The 21,971-nt window shown below is 36.0% G+C and overlaps 1 protein-coding gene across 3 annotated transcripts; it reads left to right on the plus strand.

Moving 5' to 3' along the window:
- The first annotated feature begins 5,974 nt into the window (after positions 1-5,974).
- On the plus strand, positions 5,975-21,670 carry LOC126829809 (UPF0489 protein C5orf22 homolog). Of its 3 annotated transcripts, none has more exons than XR_007683531.2 (4): positions 5,975-6,397; positions 13,086-13,147; positions 14,121-14,246; positions 20,116-21,670. XR_007683531.2 is itself a non-coding variant. In XM_050559941.1 (4 exons), the coding sequence occupies exon 4, from the start codon at positions 14,499-14,501 to the stop codon at positions 15,546-15,548; it is 1,050 nt and encodes a 349-aa protein (XP_050415898.1). In that variant the 5' UTR covers positions 5,975-6,397; positions 13,086-13,147; positions 14,121-14,254; positions 14,469-14,498; the 3' UTR covers positions 15,549-16,824. The 3 variants fall into 3 exon arrangements, 2 of the variants coding, with proteins under 2 accessions (XP_050415898.1, XP_050415897.1); XM_050559941.1 differs by lacking the exon at positions 20,116-21,670 and adding an exon at positions 14,469-16,824 and having other exon boundaries at positions 14,121-14,254; XM_050559940.1 differs by lacking the exon at positions 20,116-21,670 and adding an exon at positions 14,469-16,824.
- The last annotated feature ends 301 nt before the right edge of the window (positions 21,671-21,971 follow it).

Below are 21,971 nucleotides of genomic sequence, written 5' to 3' on the forward strand. Positions count from 1 at the left end.
AAGCAAGTGCAAGTAATGCAAAAGAAAATTCCATTATAGCTGAAGGATAAACCTTAATATTCATATCAAGTTCATTTCCGAAAACCTCATAACAAAAAAATGGGAGAACTGGATGACCACTGGAATGGTGTGATGGCAGTCCAAAGAACTCATAAAATGCATTTTGTCGCGCCTGTTGAATCTTACAGTATCCAAGTAAGTTCAAGTGATGTGAAGTATAGAGTCCAGATCAGAGATCAGATTGAAGAAAACTTAAAGTAGCTAAGTCTCTAACTCAATATCATCCAAAATCTTCGACATTGAAAACACGAATTATTTGTCAATTTAAATCAACATTGATGTTGTGATCTTACCGGGAAAAGTTGGGCTTCTGATATTCAATATTTAAGACAAAATAAACATGTTACCATTGGTACACGAATCGTGTACCATAATGCGTTTCAGGCCCATTCTAACAAGGGACTCGAAGAACGAGGCTAGACATTCAACAAGTCATGTCAAACGGTGACGGCATATTCATATCGGGAGAGTATGCGCAATAAATGTAGACTAGAATAACCAGACGCTAGAAATTTGCATTCGATTGAGACTTCTGACATATTTCGCCGAACGTAACTGATTTGAAATTAGAGTAAAAACAGAAATGATTTAATGTAAATCAGTTTATATATATTCCTATTACGTTACGACCCATTTGTGTCAATTCCTAGGTCCAAAATATTAGCGATTTAGCTCCTTTAAGAGTCTGATGCTGGAGAAGATGTTATTTATGCAAAATGAAATGAAATGAAATGGGGTTTAATGTCCTACTGTTTTGCTCCGAACTGTTCTAATGAAGACGGGCATACACCATACAGTGTGCTATGAGGGAAATTTTGCCCGGACAGCGGCACTAAGCAGTTAAACAGTGGGTTATGATTGAATATGATAGGTTGGAGTATCCAGGTGAAATATCAAAAATTGTACAGAATGATATTCAGGTAAATGTGAGGCACAAGAGTGTGAAATTTTGGAAGTGGCCTGAAACACGCGATGATTCTTTTTACAAGAACCACAATATCATTAAGTTAATCAGTCCTCCTACCATTGTTAATTCGAGGGGACTATTTACATTTTAAGACTGGACATGCAATTGTTTTTTGAATGAATTATTATCGCTAATGAAATTTGTTCAATCAATTACAAGTATGTATTTATTGCCCATTTTCTTGTTACTGTTATATGTATTATTTGTAAATTAGTTTAAAATTGTTTAAAATTGTTTACATTTATCATCTCCGAATTAAAATTGATTACTGAAGTTAAATTGTAGTTGACAATTCAAGTGTGGTGTGAAATGAGCAATTCCTCCATTTGCTAAAATAATGGATGATCTTCTAAAAAAGTGACATTCAAATATCCTTCAGATTAAAGATACATTATGTAAGAGCTAAATCTGCCTATTACAGGTCTTTTTTTCTGACTTCAAATGTTATATAAAGTATTATTTAGACATTTATTAAACTATTATTATTTTTTTTTTTTTTAAATACATTATAGGGTTTATCATTACATCATCTGTACATATAATTATATCATACAATTTCAAAATCATTTATTTAACATTCATTTATTATTGCCAGTAGATGTTTATCTTTAGTATTGTGTGCAGGGAATACGTTACTTCTACTAGTCTCAAAGGATATAGAGGATATTTGTCGTTTTAGAGTGAATAACATATTTTATTTCGTCGAGAAGCAAGAAAACTTATATTTTCACGAATGCGTAGCAGGAGTGAAAATATAAACGTTTTCTTGCTTAGAGATGAAATAAAATATGTTGTTCACGACAAATGTTCTATTTATTTTATGATTTTACAATCATTTTAGGTAAAAACAACTAGCCAGTGGAATAACACTTTTATTTCACTGATAAAACGCGGTATTCCACTACTGATCATAAAATAAACTGTTTTATTATGTGTAATTATATTTAGCTTGGTTTTCCCCCAAGATGTGTTATCTCCCCTTAAGGAGGCCAGAGTCTTGACATTATTAGCGACCTTTTTTGTACATTTTAAGGGAAAATTTTAAGCTGTTAAGCGGTAGATTAAAGTACAGATCCTTTCCACGAAATGAAAGTCGAAAGTTGAAAGGACTTAAGTACGTTTAGCTACCGTGTTGTTCATATAATTTAATAACAATAATTTTTGTTTATTTCTGTGTTTTTTGGGGGTATGCGGTAAAAATGTCCATTTATTAAGTATCTTCTTATTAGTTTTAATTTCCAGTTCTAAGGACTTTTTACTTTGTAAAAATGCTCTGTATCTTTCGCGGGTAGGAATATTTGCTTCTATTTTTGATTTATATATGTAATACTTAGTTAAAAATATTATTTGATTTACAAAAGTCCATTTGTTAATATTGTCAAAAACTGATTTATCTAGGTAACCAAGGTGAATTTCCTTTTGTGTTATATTTACGTTTATATTTGCTTTTGTAAGAATTTCATACATTTCGTTCCATATCCGTTGCGTGTAACTACAGTGTATAAACAAATGATTTACAGTTTCAATATCTGAAAGACAGAAAGAACACAGAGTTGATTCCGTCAGTCTTAATTTACAAAGTAATTTATTTGTATAAATTATTCTATGGATGTACTTATATTGGAGGTTCTGTAATTTAGAGTTAATATTTACATGGTGAGCTAATTTGAACATTAAATTATTTACATAACAAGCCCATAATCAACTCTCTTCCAAAAAGTAAGGGATATTGAAATGCAAATACCTATACAGGTTGTGATATGATAAATAGTCATAGACACTTGACAAGCTTTGAGAGTATGTCCACAGATGAAGAACTTATCGCCCCAACAGAACCACCGAGCTGCACATCGGACACGCAATACACATGGGAGGGGTTCATTGTCAAATTTGCTGGTTTATCTATCCATGTTTGCTTTTCTATCGGTCCCTGCATAAGATTTACTGTTTAGCGTATCTTTGCTTTACTGTGCTAAGTTTAATTTGATCGAGAGACGTGTTCGTCAACGTCAACCGACAACACTGCAAGAATTGGCCGTCAGATAAGCCGCCCATATGACCTGTTTATGTCCATGTGTAGGCAATTGGCCTGTTATTAACATACACTGGTTACCTCTAATAAAAACAGCAGTGCATTTCCGCAGTTTTGTATTGTTTCTGAATATCCCCTACTTTTTTTAAGAGTATATTATAGCGAGAATGGCCAGCTCTTTATCTACATCTTACGTAATGCATCTTTAAATTGTTCTTCCATGTATCAGCTGTACCAAAGACACTATATCCCTTATTTGTTGTCGCTCTGCTTATACAATATGGTTAACAAATTATTTTTCAACTGTTTGACGAAATACAGTGATGAAATCGCACACCGTACGTCCGTCACATTAAAAATGATGAATTTGCAAAAAGGGTATGAGAGACTGGTTAAATTCTTTAAGGAATTTATGTAGAGACGAATCCTGGTTTCATTGTGTGATAAAGTTAGATTCGAGAGTAATCACAATTCACAGAAAATAATGTTTGAATACATATGATTGGATAATGTTCGTGTCTGTGCGTACGTCCGTCACACACGTTTCAGGACATGTCTCAGTGGCAAAGAGACAAAGGCAAGATCGTTGATATACCAAAGTAGCATGGCATCTAGTACTTAAACATTACCAAAGTAAAAAATTGTTCTGTGTTGTTGTACAAGGAAGAATATTGTCCCACTTGTACGTCCATCACCATGGAATTATAAATTGGACGCCTGAATCTTCCTTTTATCAGTGGAAGACTCATTCATTCATTAAAATATTGATGAGCGGTTGTTTTGTTTCTATAAATATACCTTTCATTCCCAGAAACTGCATTAAATGGTTATTTATTTAGTTATTAAACGAAGAATAAACCGAAATAAAACATACCAAAATTGTATTATATTATGTGATATATTACTGAAAACATCATTATATGAACAAGTATTTTTGTACCCCATCGGGTTATTGCGCGCAAGTAACTATTCAGTTAGATACAGTGGCGTAACTGGACGAGGTCTGATTTTAACATAGAAGTGAGACTTCTAGAAGTAGAATGTTGGCTTTCAGAAGAAAAAATCCCTGATAGACTATACTGATCCCAGGGTTAAGAGACCCCAGTTGCGAGGGTCGCGATTAGTCGAACTTAAATATTCCATTCCATCTGACGTCCGTTGTATCTATGACAGATTGGGTAATTAAAACACATTCTATAGCAGGGACTATATAGCTCTAGAATGGAAGGTCTGATGAGTACCAAAGGGAAACTCATCCAAGAACTTTTGATCCTTAACACATTGTTTAATTTCCATCTCATGAATCGGACAAAAATTGTCGCGTCTGGAAGGTTCACAAACTTCATTCATATTTCACATTTTCCGTGAAAGGCGGGGGCATAACTCCAGAACGGATGCGCACCAAACTAGAACTCGTCCATGCACTATAGTGATACTTAACACATGTTTTAAATTTTATCGAAATCAGAAATCTAGAGGGTCCACAACCTTTGTATTATATACTTTTACACTATTAGCATAAATAGCAGCGACCATTATTATGGTGCAACGGTTGACCGCTTTTACAATTATTAAAAATTGTGACCTCTAGAGAGGTCCGATATGCGCCAATATCGAAAGGAATCGAGATCTTTGGGTTATAAACATCCATTGTAAGGTTCATCAAATTGTGACCTCTAGAGTGTCTAGAGAGGTCCGATATGCGCCAATATCGAAAGGAATCGAGATCTTTGGGTTATAAACATCCATTGTAAAGTTCATCAAATTGTGACCTCTAAAGTGTCCACAACCTTGGTATTATTTATGTATATATCTGTCCTGTTAAGCAGGAAAGCAACATCGACTGAAGAGTTTTCATGGTAAGGGATTTAAAAAATAAGAATTAAAACTTCGCTCTCTGCTGAGTAATTTATCTAGCCAGAAATCGCTTAGAAAGCGTCTCCGACAATCTAGAATCTCTCCTAAAATCGTAGGGTGGTAGCCCCCCAAATCAACAACTGCTTCCGCTGGCCCTGTTATTAAGTGAAGATTAAACTGAAATAAACTATACTAATAGTGTATTATATTGTATAATTATACTACTGAAAACATCAATAAAGTGACAAAGCAACAATAAATAATACTTACGATTTCTTTATTTGTGTTGCCAGCAGCTGCGTTATAAAGGGACATTGCAACTAGTCAAGGTTGACACTGTATATTATTTCTTTTAGATAACATCGACCTGTTTCCAATGCGTCTTATAGACAAAACCTAAATATAAATAATAAACAAAATAGCTTATAGTCGTTTCGGAACGGGGTTTAATGTCCCGTGAATACAATTCTTCGGCCATTTTGAATGGGGATATGTGCAATACCAGGGCTTTGAATTAATCCCGGCGGTTATGCTCTGTCCGCGTCGACATACGAACCCTGGCTATGTTGGGATGGCCTAGTGGCCAAGAGTGTCACGCTTCCAACTCAGCTGGCCGGTTACCTCTGGCGTGCGGTCGTGATTTCGATCCCTGGTGTGAGCGTATGTGGCTTGGAGATAGAGACGCCTTCTCAACCTCGTGGCTTTACTCCGGCTACTCCGGTTTCACCCCACAGGAAAGACCCATGCGTGTGCGCTGAGCGTAGTAAAATAGAACTTGTCTGCGATATCACCCCCGGTGGAAGCGGACGTTAAACACTAATAGAAGAAGAAGATTTTGTCTACATGGCAATATCTGCCACAGTTCCTTTAATATCAACCAAATATTTGTAAAATGCTCAACCATGAATAAGAATTAATTAATCTCATGTTAAGCTCTAGTCGTTTTTATGCTCAGTGTCCCTTTAATATCAAAGAAAATGGTATTCGTGAAATGCAAAACATTAAACAAGACAAACAAACCAATATTAAGCTTCATTTGATATTTTTTCTCTGTTTGGGATAGTCGTATTCGGGATATATATTTTCTTGATTACTAATTACGCCTATAGTATCTGATACTGACTGGATCAGAATGAATTTACGGATATGTAAGAAACGAATAGGATACTCATCAGTTACATTATTAATATGTATGTGCGTTCTATTCGCGTGGTACTTAAGCACATCAGAATTATCCGACATCAAAAGAAATGGCGTTTCAGATTTAAAACATATAAACTATTTTAAAAGGAGGTTCGAAGATTCTGATAGAGTTGATTCTGGTAATTTAAAGGATGGGAACTATCTTAAAAGTAATAATTATGTCTCGGTGGAACATGGAGATCAAGTCCAAGACGTAAAACAAAGGCATTCGGCCATAGAAAGACACCACCCACTGTCATCAACGATACCAGTATATATTGTAGAGGAGCATCACGAAGGTATAATATTTTCAATATACATTTTCCCAAGGTTCTTAAATCAAACAGCCGTCGTCGCGTCGTGAATCCTGCAGAGTGTATTGGTTGCGCCAATGGGCATGTTGGTATATTCGATAAGCTATCGCGTCGGAGCCCACTACTTGCATGACCGCCCCTATTTATTAGACTGACCCTAGTAGACACAATTATGCATATTTTTAGTATTTTAAATGAGTTTCATTTTATGACCTGTCTTCATTAGTCCAGTCGGAGCAGGACCGTAGGGCGTTAAACCCCATTCATTACATTTCCATTTTATGATCCATGTCTAGGCTATCACATAAAAGAACAAAATATTCTAGTTCTGAGTCTTGCAGAATGTATGATAGTCTGCCTTTAATACGCGCGCCATATTATGATCCATGCGCATGTCTAGACTCTCACACGACCGTCCAAAATGGAGAATTCCGCATTCCGTCATAATCCGTCGGACGGTTTCACTAACCGGGCGTCTTTCATCGTGAACTGTTAGAAACCTCGCGACCAGTCAAATAGTCCGGCAGCCAAACCCCATTTTAAGCCATCCACACCCAACGAAACAATGAATGGGTGGTCACTAAAATATTATAATTTTAGTAAAAATTAAGGTTAGTAGTATATAGAGATGATTATGCTTAGGGGAATCAACTTGTAAAGATCGCATATACAAGCCGGTAGCTAGCCCAAAATTGTTGGGGGGGGGGGGTATAGGGTGCTCTCCCCCTAGAGAATTTTGGAAAATAGGGTTTGCACCCGAGGAGAGGAACTATGAAAATGACGGAAAATTTCAATTTTGAGACTGAATTTGTGATATTATCAAAATTTGAAGGAAGGAATACAACTTTAGCTTATCTATTATAATCTATGAGCAAAACGAAAAGTTCGGAATCGGGTTAGAGTGCGACTTGTTTGAATTTTGAAGATTATCACGCCGTTTTGCGCGCCGAATTCATTCATGGGCGCCTAATCAATCTCACTCGTCATTATGGGTGCCCCTCCAATGATACTATGCGTGCCCATGATCTCGTCGGGACGGCCCACCACTCTCGGCATTATAGACTGGGTCTATCAATATTCAAGGCTCAGTGAACTCCCCTGAAAACATTGTTAATGTGATAGAGGCTACAGTTTGCAACGAATTTATTTTCAAATTTGTTGTGAAGCATTAGAAGTGAGAGGACGAACCCTATCGATATTCAGCATTCCACGACGTTCTGGAGTTATCTCCCCGTTTCCGAAAACTATGTTAACAGATTTTAATATTCGTTTTTATTTTCAAATTTGGTGTGACTCACTGGGGTCATGGGCTTTTCAACTTACTCGACTTTCTGTTCCGGAGATACCTCTTCTTATCATGCTCTGTTTATATTTGTTTCTCAGGTACGCCAGCCACTATATGGTTTCGAATGTCCTATGATGATGTTGGGACTTTTCAGTAGATTCAATTCTGACAGAACTATTTAAGACAAATCCTCGCCATACTTGAGTTTAGTATTGCGTGCCCTAAAAGCGCATTAATTTATTAATGGAAACGGTAATAAACAAATACAGTACTGGCCAAATTAATAGCAATTTTTTCTAAAAACGTTGCAGAATTAACTCACTAAAATTAAAGTATGGATAAAATCATACACCGTGAATATATTGAACTGAATATTCTTACACATAACCATATTGACATCTACTTCACATTGCATGGTTGGTCGACGTAATTCATGACGTCGTAGCGGCTGATGACGTCATCGATGTCCGTCATGTTGGGTTTTTTTTTTGCCGTTTTTGGAATACAGTCATTAGGGAATTCTCTAATACAAGAACATCAGTTACGTTTTGGGGAAGATACAGGACAAGCACACTCAAAAAATAATGATTTCAATGGTCGTGCATGACGTCATTACGACTGTGTGACTCACAATGACGTCATCTCGCCGAAACAGGTGTTTTACGCCAAAACGATTCAACTTGTAAGTTGATTGATTTCCACGTTTTTGGTGTTTATTTATATCTTTTCTTGGGCGCCGAATCCAACTACGGCTTTTAAAATGTTCAAAATCGACGTAAATTGATTTTTTCAACGATAGTTGGTATACAACGATGAGCACATGAGCGAGTAGACTGTGGGAAAGTTACGACAACTCATTTCCAGGCGCCATTTTGGGTCCCAATTATGACGCCATAAAAGCTATGACGTCATGGTGAGGGTAACGTTTTACCCTAAAAAAAATGCAAAAGAAACCAATGCAGTTTGGTTCAGTGATAAATATATCAAACAAAATCATACCCAAAATCGGGGAATTTTCTGAGAGCGATATCTCGTAATCAGTGTGTTTTACTATTTACTCGTTGGATTATAAATGATTTCTTTTTAAATTCCTCAAACACAGAGTGGTTATGCAAGCGAAATGTGCCGAAAAATCGAATTTGACAAACATCAATTAAAAAAAAAGAAGCATTTTTTATATGGTGCCGGGCGTTTCTTTCATAATGGCCGCCAAATTTGGTAATATTATTATTATTATTAAAGCATATCTATAGCGCGCCCTTTCATAAAACATGTTCAGGGCACTTTTCTATCTTGTGGGTAGAAAACAGTGTATTTTAGTTAATTGGAAATCGTCGTCTGAATCTGTTTTGTCATCTGGGGTTCCCCAAGGTTCTGTTCTTGGTCCGATTTTATTTACCCTCTATACGTCACCATTAGGATATATTGTCAGAAAATATGGTCTCAGCTTTCATTTGTATGCCGATGATACTCAATTATATATTTCATTTAGACCTAATTGTCCATCTTCTTTCAATTTATCAAAATTGCAACTTGAGAACTGTATTAGTGAAATTAGAAAATGAATGTCAAAGAACTTTCTAAAATTGAATGATGATAAAACCGAATATTTGTTATTAGGCTCAAGGCATCAATTAAGTAAATCTGCACAAGATAACCCCCCTGTTGTAATTGGTAATTGTGATATATTTTCATCTTATTCTGCTCGTAAAATACGTAAATGTGTAACTGTAGAGGCCACTAAGTCACTTGTTAATTCTCTGGTCACTTCTCGATTGGTTTACCTTTAAAGCTTATAGATAAATTACAAAAAGTACAGAATACTGCGGATAGACTTGTTACTTTAACTAAGAAATGTGACCACATAACTCCTGTTTTATATAATTTACACTGGTTACCTGTTAAATATCGAATTGATTTTAAGATTTTATTACTTACTTTTAAATGTTTAAATAATTTAGCTCCTGTTTACCTCTCAGATCTTTTAGAACTTTATACACCTGGCCGAACATTACGTACATCAGATAAACTACTTTTAAAGCCCAAAACTGTTCAACTAGTCTCTTATGGTCAGCGCTCTTTTAGTTATCAAGCACCTGTTTTATGGAATAATCTACCATTTAGTTTAAGATGTTGTACATCTCTATATTCTTTTAAAAAACAACTTAAAACACATTTATTTAATCAGGCTTTTAACTGACTCTGTATACAATCGTTAACATGCCCATAATCTTGTTGTTAATGTGTGATTTACATTGTCACTTTGTAAAGTGCCCCTGAACATGTTATATGAAAGGGTGCACTATAAATATGCTGTAATAATAATAATAATAATAATAATAATTTTCAAAGTGACAATGTAATCATAAATAAACAACAAGATTATGGACATGTTAACAATTGTATACAGAGTCAGTTAAAAGCCTCATTAAATAAATGTGATTTAAGGGTTTTTTTAAAACAATATAGAGATGTACAACATCTTAAACTAAATGGTAGATTATCCCATAAAACAGGTGCTTGATAACTAAAAGAGCGCTGACCATAGGAGACTAGTTGAACAGTTTTGGGCTTTAAAAGTAGTTTATCTGATGTACGTAATGTTCGGCCATTATATCGTGGTTATGTACGCGAAATGTGCGGAAATCGAATTTGACAAACATCAATTAAAGAAATGTATTTTCCATGTGGTGCCGGGCATTTCTTTTAAAATGGCTGCCGAATTTGGTAACAAAGGCAATTTAACAAAAAACCCATAAATTTGGTAGACTAAAAGGGCATCTGTTAAGATACGTAAGATATGACTTTTGCTATGTCCTTTATATGGTTTTCGATGTCTCTGAATTTGAAGATAAATTTCGAAAATACAAAATAGCAGCAACACAAATTGGCGGATATTAAATTAATCGTCATTTTTCCTGTGGGATATTAGATAGTGTCTCTAAAGCATGATGTATACTGTAGTTCGATGTACCCTGTAGTTCAGATACAGTCTCCAAACCGTGTTTACACTGTAGTTTGGGTGTAGTTCGTCAAATGAAGATGAATTTTACGATATATCCATCCTGAAATAACAAAAGAATAAATATATTGTAAACGCGCTTTAAATATCTGGATGCGATAGACTTCGTGATAAAAAATTCAAGGTACATTATATCATTGGCAATAATAAGATCCAATTTTAGTTTTTAGTTACACACTGTTAACCACCAATAGATGTTTTAATGACAATAAATCCTAAAATGTATTCAGCTCGACGTAAGACTTAAATACAGATATAGATACAGTTGGTTTAACTTGAATATAAATTTTAATTATCAATGCATATATCACATTACAGTCGAATCACATTACATATCTTTTTAGTTGATGTTCATATCGTCTTACGTATTTGTCAACATCAAGGTGAACTTGCTCTATTGTCCGATTAGCCTATTCAGACTTGTTACAATGAATTTACTCACCCCACCCTCGCATAGTTATGAATTTATTGTTTCACTTGACTAAAGAAACATTTTGTAGGAATGTATGCTTTTATAGATTGAAAACTTGTTTGCGATATCATTGTCGGTGGAAACTGTCACTATACCTAAAAAATGATTGAACAAATAGCGGAGACGGGGTTTCAGCCGGCTGATTTAAATTATTTCTTTAAATACAGTAAAGCTTGAAATATGTCAGTTTTCACTCTTTAGAATGTTTTTGTAAATAAGTTTTTATTGTAGTTTCCGTGGCGTATTCCCAATAAGCGTTAGAAACAAAGATATATACCCTTATATCCCGGTGTCGATAAATGTTGGATTGTGTGGAACATGCTAACAAATCTCAGGTACGATATATGTTTGATTCTGGTTGAGAACAGCATGAGAGCAACATGATTGTTTTCATTGGAGTTTAGACGCAAATATTCAAAGGGGTCAGACAAACTCTAAACCAACCGCGTTCCTTTCACTGAGTCCCTTCAAAGGAGGCCCTGTCTGTCTACCTGTGGAATAACATGCATTTGTATCTGTTAAATTTGTGTGGTAGACAGATTGATATTATTTATACATAGGCGGGGAGTGATAACGTCTTACCCCAAACAAATTGCAAAAGAAACCACGAAGTTTCTGAGAGCGATATTTCGTAATTAGTGTGTTTTAATGGTGGGGGAATAAATAATTTCTTTTTAAATTTTTCAAACACAAACTGGTCATAGAGGCGAAATGTGCCGAAAACCGAATTTGACAAAAATCAAAAAATGTATTTTTCACATGTATGGCGCCGGGCATTTCTTTCAAAATGACTGTCAAATTTAAAATAGCATTTTCCGACAAGACCAGCGATAATCTCGTAAGATAAGACTTTTACTATGTCTTTTAAATGGTTTTCGACGTCGTGAAACGCACCGTCGGGGGATTTGTTGGGGCCTGTCTCCCCCAGAAAATTTATAGAAATTTCAAGTCGGTCTTGCCAGGCCGTGAATACGGCAACCTGAAAGTGGTCGATTTTAATGTAGACATCTGAACTCCAATCAATAAATCAATCAACCAGGCTGTTGTCGTTGCATTCACATGACACCAGACGTGTCACCGATGAAACAAATATGCCTGAAACAAATGTCGCTGTTAGTGCGACCCATTTGTGACAATTTCTAGGTCCCAAATATTAGCGATTTAGCTCCTTTAAAGCGAATGCAAGTTAAATATGTTTAATAGTACTTTTATCTAGTGTATCTTTTATTTTGATTTTTCTTATAGAATAAGGCTATATAACAATAATGTGCGCTTCTTGTTGTATAATACTAATAATAGTATGTTCAGCTATACTTTTCGTTTAAAAAATGTATGTTTTATGTCCTATAGACACTTATTCGCTGAAATCTATGACATCCAACAATATAATAGGGCATATAAATAGATAATAAGTTTGCATGACGTCATATGAAATTCCTGGCTTCACAGTTGTCGCAACTTTATCTATACACGGCGTTCCGTCGACCAACCATGCAATGTGAAGTAGATGTCAATATGGTTATGTGTAAGAATATTCAGTTCAATATATTCACGGTGTATGATTTTATTCATACTTCAATTTTAGTGAGTTAATTCTGCAACGTTTTTAGAAAAAATTGCTATTAATTTGGCCAGTACTGTAATTCCCTTCAACAGATATTGCTACATATATCCACATTATAGATATATAGGTTTTTATAGAGCACTAGGTACCAGCCCTCATTTAACCTGTTCACACATCTTACAAATTTATTGTACTTTAACAATTTCCAGTGGTTGCAAAGTGGACATGAAGGTCTCATTTAGTACTTTCGGAGACACACAATTGTTCTCAATTGTACATTTACATGCCGTCAACACCACTGTTTCCACCTGTAAACATTGTTTATTTCAGTAATACCATATTGGTTTATGGCGGCCAAGGATGGAAGATTACCAACTCGTGGCAATGTAATGGTATGTTCCCGATTGTCTTTATTCAGGGTCAATAGAACAGGCCTAATGCTTTTATATGGAAGAGGTTTGACTCTTCGACTTAAGTTCAAACGTTCCCTGTTTTCAGGTTGATGTTGATTGGGTCGTGTGTGGCCCCAATAGTTATTTAGTATACGATGTTTCTACCTAAAACGATGGACCGACGATACCTTTTAAGGCCTTAGTAACTGTAATAACGGGAGTCGGCAAGACACACACAGATATAATAATGAGGTTTCAAGTCAACCGAAGACAAATCGTTTTTTTCTGTGAGATTATGTCTAAGTATATGCATTTATATATAGGACGTTTTCGAGTTTGCCCTCTTTCTTTACATTTAATTTGCATGTCTAACCCATCAAGTGACCTGAGAAATCCGGGACTGCTTAGTTAAAGATTATCCGAGATTCGATAACGAGTTGGCAGTTCTCACTATAATAGTAAAAACTAGATAATGTAAAGACAATTTGCTGATAATTTCATTCAAATTGATCCACTATGAACCGATAACTAAGCGATTGAAATTTCCGCATAGCCTCGATCATCATTAATAAAGTCAGTACGATAAACAGCATAGTCGTGATTATCCACTTAATCGTTAAATCGCGAAGGAAAGTTATGCAGTAAATCGGCTTATAATCCACTAAAGATCACAGGCTAGCGATGCCATCTGGAGTTGATTATGGTCTGGATAAGTTAATTAATGTCTAATTAATAATTTAGATAACATTTCAGGCCTAAAGAAAGACCTGCAAAAGACAGATTTAGCTCTTGCAAAATGTTTTTACGCTCTTCTACTTATGATGTTCACCGGCCAATTTTACCGGATGGCTTATTACGCTGAAGTTTTGAATCTTTCAAATTTGAGTTTGCTTATGCTGATTCTAAGCAATACTACTTTCTAATAGGACACGCGTAATTCGAATTATCGTACCACCTCTTTTTGTTTTCCTAGGTTCATATAGATGGCCACCCGGATACCTCAATACCAAAATACCCTATAGGTGCCAAAATATTTCAACATCCCAAAACGGAACATCTTTATAAACAGATGATGATGAGCAATGACCAGTTCATAATGGTGAGTTAGTAGGTAATGCTATATGTAGCTGGAATGTAATGCGTAGAGCAGTGTAGTACTGTGAACTCCTTGATTTCTATGACCTATGATGAAACCAGTCCAAACCCTGTTCAACTCCTTGACACATTTCACAGACGCCTCCTGCCCGTAGGGAACGAATCAAAATACAAAATGAAATCCACACCATTTAACAATTTCACTGAAGTTTTGTTTTTATTTCAGCCGTCAGTGTTTTCTGGATTCATTTCAAGAATGATATGGATTTACCCATCTTGGAACAATGATTTTGGTAAAGATAGAAATGTTTTGATAGGGTTCGGCTATGCTTTTAATCGTACTTATAAAGATGAATTCCCACTCTGCGTTTGTTACGATCAAATGGAATGCCACCATGTAAATAGAGAAGAGTATTCATATCAGTATCCCCATATACTTCAAACTGATTGCGCGATAAAACAGATAGTTATATCCGAGGAAATATCAGATGCCAAAGCTGAGGAACTATCCCAATCTGGAGATTGGATTCCATCAACAGATAACGTCTTCTTTGATATCGACGAAGATTATTATGGTTGTCAAGCTGCGGTACAACCATTATTGGATGTAAAAATAAGCGAGGATTACATAGATGACAGTTTGGTTCCTGCCATTATGAACATATTTTGTCCAAGAGATGCTAAATCAGAGCAAGGTGTGGATAAGATTTATTATAATTTACTACATCGTCTATCTGATAGATCTTCTGGGAAGAAACTACGGACTGAACAACGAAATGAAATCGTGGAACACACTCTACAGGACATAAAGAAGGGTAATTTAATGTCAGAATTATGTAACCCGTCGACTGTAGATCATGAACTAAAGGGGTTAATTGAAACTTTGAGTATTTTGGATAAACAACAATTAAAGGCTTTGGCTGATTTAGGCATTTGTCTACAGACCACGCCACGAGCGTACAGCTTCAACCGCATGGATGGCATGAAACTGTGCGATGGTAACAATCGACCTGGTAACGGAAGTGCCGTATTCTTTTATACTCCTACTTTGAATGAAATAAACAAACGGACAGATCAGTTATATGTTATATTGAGAACACTTCCGGAGCCGAAATTTGTCAGTTTGTGTCGATCTTCGAGAGATGGATATGTTCCTGGTCAATTTGTATCTAAAATAGAGACGGATATTATTCAGACTCTTGGTAAAGTGTTTCCTAATATAACGGAAAGCTCCGTACATTATGATGCTGAATTACACGGTGGACCAAAAGGCTGGTACAACAGACATCCTGAAACCCCTTGGTAAAAATATTAGAGCAGTGAATTATGTCAATAAACTCGGTGCTCGTATTAAAAAAACATTAATGAAATAATTAATTTTACAGAATCTCCACAAGCAGTAGCTAAAATATTCGTCTGTGAATGAGGATAAAATGTTCACAATAAGTGGTGTATCAAGACGGCCTGCCTCGAAAAATTTCGAAAACGAGAAGCCCAGAAATGCCATGTGATATGAGACAAGAATCCGGTTCTAAACTAATGAACCTCGGTTCAGGTAGAGACAGTCAGTAGGAATAATTTCTTCGAGAACTCATGAAAAGCACAAAGAGACAAAATTCGGAAAATTAGTTTATTAAAACACCTGACTCCACGCTCCCCTTCCTTCCCCCACTAGATCCGGCCTTGTTTATAATATACCACATGTTACGTCTACAGGTAAACTTTGTCAGCAGTGAAATAAACCATAGTAATTGTCATTCCATAAAAAAAATATTAATTGATTATTTCCCAATTACTAACTACCATTTAAAGAATATATAAAGCCGGTGTTCAGATCTGGCAGATGGTGTGTTTCACTGTACTGTTAACACAGTAAGGACCAACTAACAGAAAGTTTAACGTTTTTTGATGACCTCGTGTGAGCAAAGTTGCCCCCTCTGTCAGCGTTCCTGAGATTGAAATGCTATTAAATAATACGTGGGTTAGATTAACTGTTAGCACCTTAGTTATGCTTATATAATTACGAGGATATTTTTTACAAGGATATTAAGAAACTGGATGGATTCAGTTAGATTCCATGGCATGGGGCTGATTTATGGTATTTCAAAAATCGAACTGTTCAAAGATATAAGGTCTGAGTAGTGTTTGGGGTCAAAATATCTACCTGGAGAAGACTGTATGTTGCTTAAATAAATTGTGCGTACATTGAACTCAGACGGTATACATCCGTGTGGTATAGTAGTGAATTCATTACTGAAAATCTGCTATTCTTTAATTGGTTGCAACTAGTGCTGATCAGATATCTTCAGAATTGGACATTGATGCTTGACATGCTTGGTTTGTTGTTGAATAGTCCGAGATAGGGTATGAGGAAATCTAACGCCAGCTTTGGAAGGGAAGATACATGGATTTATCTACCTCTGCTGCGTTACAACAAAGATGTGGATTAATTTTGGACGGAACAATAACTGATGGCCAACCTATATGAAACGAATATGAATTACTTTATACATTACGTAAGATTTGGATAAAGAACTGGTAATAGGTAATGCAAAATAAATATATTGAAAATTTCATTCAAATTATCAGTGTTTGTAGTTTTGACAAGCTGTGTTAATTGGTTGTTTATTATCGTGCTGGTTATTCGAGGCTTAGCCTGCTTCCCAATTTTTAAAACTAAATCATTAAGTGGCCGAACCGGTCTAATCTACTTAAAATCGGAGCCATCCGATGGCACCCAGAGTTGATTATGGTCTTGTCATGTTAATTAATAATTTATATAAAATTTAAAGCCTAAACAAAGGCCTACAATAGGCATAATGATTGATGATACTATGTTTTATTCATATTACATGGTGGTGTTTCAGAGAGGATATATAGATGATGCTGTTTCATGTAATATTGTGACAATATCAATATGAAGATCAGTCATTTACCAGAGCGTTTCCAGGGATAGGTAGCTTTCCCTCTTTGGCAGTCTTCAACAAGTAAGGGATTACTGAAAAAGCGAAAAAATGTTTTAGAAATATAATTTACCAACTCCGTGATGGTTAAATCTTTATTAACTGTAATTCTGTTCAATGGTAATTGGACCCATTCATAGTTTGAAAGAAACCAGTAATATGCGTGCAAATGCGTATTGAGTCATGGGGTCTTATAATGTGACTGGAATTTTCTCGAGCTGTGTTCACGTTTAACGGCGACCTTGTGCGGTCGCAGCAGTGCAATAAGAACGCCACCCCGGTCTGATGGGGGCTTTACAAAATTTATAGAAATTCTCTCAGTGTCTGCTTAGAATCCCGGCGTTAATGGTACGAAAGATGAACGTTACGTTATTTTCTACCTGAATAAATACTACCGATTACAACGCAATAAGTAATACAGGAAATTAATTGTAAAACATTAGTGGTACCCAGCGGTCGTCATCTTATATTTGTAAATTTATATAAAAACGAAGACAAGAACATGCTGCAAACAATACTACTGCCTATTCGCAGCTAACTTCAAATATGTAGATGGGAATCTGTTTAAAAATAAATCCTGCCTTGTTTCTCATGGTAGTATAATTGTTTGTCGAAATAGAATAACATCACAATATCCAATTTTATAAACGAATTTAACGCATTAAACTTTATTATATGACAGTCGTGGAAAACACGAATAAGAAATACGAAAAGGATAAAAATGATCAAAGCTGGCGATGAAAATAAAAGTTTGAGGCCAGCTACGCTCGGCGTCATTGTCTTTGGTTCAATCTCTATCCACTAACTTTTAAAATCACCATTACGTGTCTGCTACGACATTGTATTCTGGTTAAAAGAAGTCATTCTAATCTCACTTAACTTTAAGGTACCTCCCATGGGTCACTTAAAGTTAAGTGGATTTTTCTCACTTAAACTTGCCATTGAATACCACTAAATTGACTAAACACTCAAAAGTTAAGGTAGCTTAACTTGAGGGAAAACTTTATATTTAACATTGCCTTTGAGGGAAGATTCTATACACTGATTTTGGTATCAACAATAATTTTAGTCTACATCTCACATAAGGCCATGTGTTGTCAAATTACAAAATAGTGTTCTTTGGTTATTTGTGTTGTTAACTACTCCATTTTGATAGTCTTCATAATTTCAAAGAATTAAACCATGGATTTGAACAATTCTGTTGCTACTAATCCAAACTAGCATCAGTCTGTGTGATATTTTGAAGGTATTTAACATCTCGAACATGGGACTTGAAGAATTAGCCAGACACATGGGATATGAATTATCAGTTCACAGACATTTTCACCGACTTCAAGAAGATGTAACTGAATTGGCGAAAGTCAGGAAAGTGTTACTAGGGGTTGAAAATGGCAATTGTCATGTCTTCAGTGGTATGAAACTAGATAAATTCACACTTGATGAAAAGATAGACAGAACGTGATTGTGGTAAATATGCATTTTAATAGGTATCCTTTACAGCTGCATACTATTGATTTCTGGCATCCTCTGTTTCTTTGGTTGAGTCTTGAGTGTGCATGGTAGTGGAGTGGCTAATGTAATTACATGTATGTATTACTTGTAGATTGTGACCAAGGCACGATTCTCTATATTTCATGAAAAAGAGGGTTTAAATTATGTACTAACACATATGATCTGTTGCATGGATTGTGTATTACATTGTTCGAGTGATAAGTTAGTGCTTGTTGTCAAGGGGGGGGGGGGATTCGGTAAAATATGCCTTTATTGTTGGGACATGGCCACAAATGACGGTGTAAATAACGTCTACCAATACCACTAGATAAGGACCGGTTTTCTTACTATAATATTACAGAGTTCTTGTTGTGAGAACCCAATGTCTTTAGAATTAGTAGGACAAGTGACATATGTCCCCCACAACGAAACAACCGCATCTTCGCCAGGAATACATTATGAGAGAACCCAATGTCTCGAGTATTATTAGGACATAATATAAAAGAACCTATGACAGTTGGAATTCGAATTAATTGTACGCCGTAGTGTCGCTGCCCGGGCAAAATTACTATCATGGAACATTACATGGCGTATGCCAGTTTTTATTAGCCCAGTCGGAGCAGAACAGTAAAACTTTAAAGCCCATTCATTTTATTTTATTTTCAATTGAATTTAATTGTAGAATGATTATAAATATTTATGTGGATGTATTTACAAGAAGCAGTTTACAATTTTATGAATTTTTAGGGAATGAGGACAGTGGTGAATCACGGAAAGTAGAATAAACTCTGGTCGAATAGTGTTGAATTGTAACATAGCTTGGGCATATTCTGTCAAGTCGGAAAATGCACATAAAAGTCTTTTATTCCATAGTATTACATTTGTATCTGAAAAATGTCACAGTATAGTCAATTCGTTTCCCCGACATAAAGATAATGTTGGCGTGAGAGAGAAGCTGTATAATTTGAAATCTAACATCAAACGGGTACAAGGACTTAACCGAAAAAGAAATATCGGCAGCGCCATGCCCGTTGAGCAATCAGAAAATTTTGATATCGTGGTTCAACCCTATGACGTACGCTTCAACGATGTCTCGCAGACGGGCGTAGAAAATTTATCGCAGGTGCCGAATGCTAAAATTAATCATGTCAGGTCACATAGGCGAACATTGTCAAAGACGGGAACCGATAAAGTTAGGGATGTATATTGTAATGAACTTTTAATAAATTATAATCTCCGTCATACGTTATTAATTAATCATACAACAAATAAATAAGTTCTCAAAAGATGGTGTGTATATTTATTGGACGTTAAACTCCATTTAATTTAACTGTTTCTGCCGTTCTACTCTTCAAAAGTTTGGCTGATAAGTTACGTTTATTGTATGAATCTAAATTCTTCATCCTTTTCTCATTTCAGTGAAAACGAATGCCGCCCAATAATCAGAAGAAAAGCAATCACTGGATGAAATGTAAAGCCTGGTCCTCTGTTTGCGGGGAGTTTTTTTTAGGGTTAGGTTTTTCCGGTGTTTTCCAGAGGAACAGCGGTGGATTAGGGTTAGGATTAACGTTAGGTTTTCCCGGTGTTTTCCAGAGGACCAGGCTCCGAGTTACCTATTTAGGGTGTTTTCCGGTATTTAGTGTGTTTTCCGGTATTTAGTGTGTTTCCGGTATTTAGTGTTTTTCTGGTATTCAGTATAACATGGTGTTTTCCGGTGTGTTACGGTATATAGTATAGCCCATTGGTCACTGCAAGTGAAAAATTGGTGCTTGTGGTCAAAGGGGGTATAATTTGATGAAATGTCTTCGTTGTTGGGACATGGCCACAGACCACAACCAGTAGATAAGGGAGGCTTTTTCTAATTATAATATACTATACAGCAAAAAAAAACCGTCAGTACGATTTCAAAATCAGAGCGGCACTTTAATCAAAACATTCTAGAAAACGACTTACTAAATGGATCAAAGCAATTTTTTGTGAACAGAATGTTGACACATTAGTGATTAATTCATCACAATAGCAAGACATTACGAGAAGGTTTAGAGTCTGTACACAGTCAGTACATCAGTATCTGGTGTGTCCACCGCGAGTGTCAACAACAGCAGCGCAGCGTCTGTACATGGAGTGGACCAGCCGATTGATGAACGCCATTGGCACCTGAAACCACACTCTCAGAAACGCCTGGCGCAATCCATCGGCTGGCTGTGTTTGGTCTCGGTACGACGTTATTAACGATTGATTGGTTGTTTGGGATTTAGATAAGTCACCTATAGTAGACTATATTGAACTTGAGCTGGACTGTAAACGATTTATTGGTTGGTTGGAATTCGAGTCAGTTACATAAGTAAGGCTATATTAGACAACTTTTAAGTTGTTGTATTCAGGGTCTGGAATAGCAGGAAAACGTGTTTGCGGCCATCAAATTTTCCGGTCATTCGCCTCACGCAGACCACCGACACCGCCGTCTGTAACCCGAAGTGTTTTCAGGGAATTTCAGGTTCTGCCCTCCCTACCTCCCAACATTCATCGAGTCCGTACGCCTATACTCTCGCGCGAGTTTAAACAGATAGAAAAGGGACGAAACTACATGAGATGACATGAGAACCGTTATAATCAACTAAATGAAAAGTAAAATCGCCGAGTTTTAACCAAAGTTCATAAGAAGTCAAACGCGTAAATAATATGCATATTTTGGCCGAATGTTTGCTGCGGGCAGTGCACATCACGAACCAGTCCGTGACTGAATAGTTTTCATTTAAGTATTTGTCATTAGAGATGTATCATGCATCAGTAGGTTTAGTTTTTATTAGCACACATATTTGAGGCTGTGGACAACCTTACCTTTATGCATATGAATGAATCACCTCGATCATTTTACTATTTGCATACCTTGAGTGAATACAAACTCGCGTGTATCCTAACCAGTTTTTGTATTAACTCCTTTATTTACTATTTTGGAGGATCTTGGGATATTAAAAACAGAGTCACTCTTCCGTGTTTCGATTTTTATTGTACCTTGTGTGTAGTAGCAGGATTTCAAACTCGGATCGTTTGATCACATTCTGTGAAACCGCACCTGGGGGCGAATCTTCCACTTTAGGATCAAATGACCATAAAATAAGTGAGGGGGCGTTCCAATTTCATAAAAATATGTTCAAACGACTCCAAGTTCCACGTAACTGTTAACGCGACTTTTAAAAGCCGCGATAATAGACTTCGGTGCAGCCTTCGCCTGTGGCGGCTTTCAAGAGATGGCTCATAACCCCCGTTTGAGT

Source organism: Patella vulgata, chromosome 8, assembly GCF_932274485.2.
Source record: "Patella vulgata chromosome 8, xgPatVulg1.2, whole genome shotgun sequence".
NCBI classification, from domain to species: Eukaryota; Metazoa; Mollusca; class Gastropoda; family Patellidae; genus Patella; species Patella vulgata.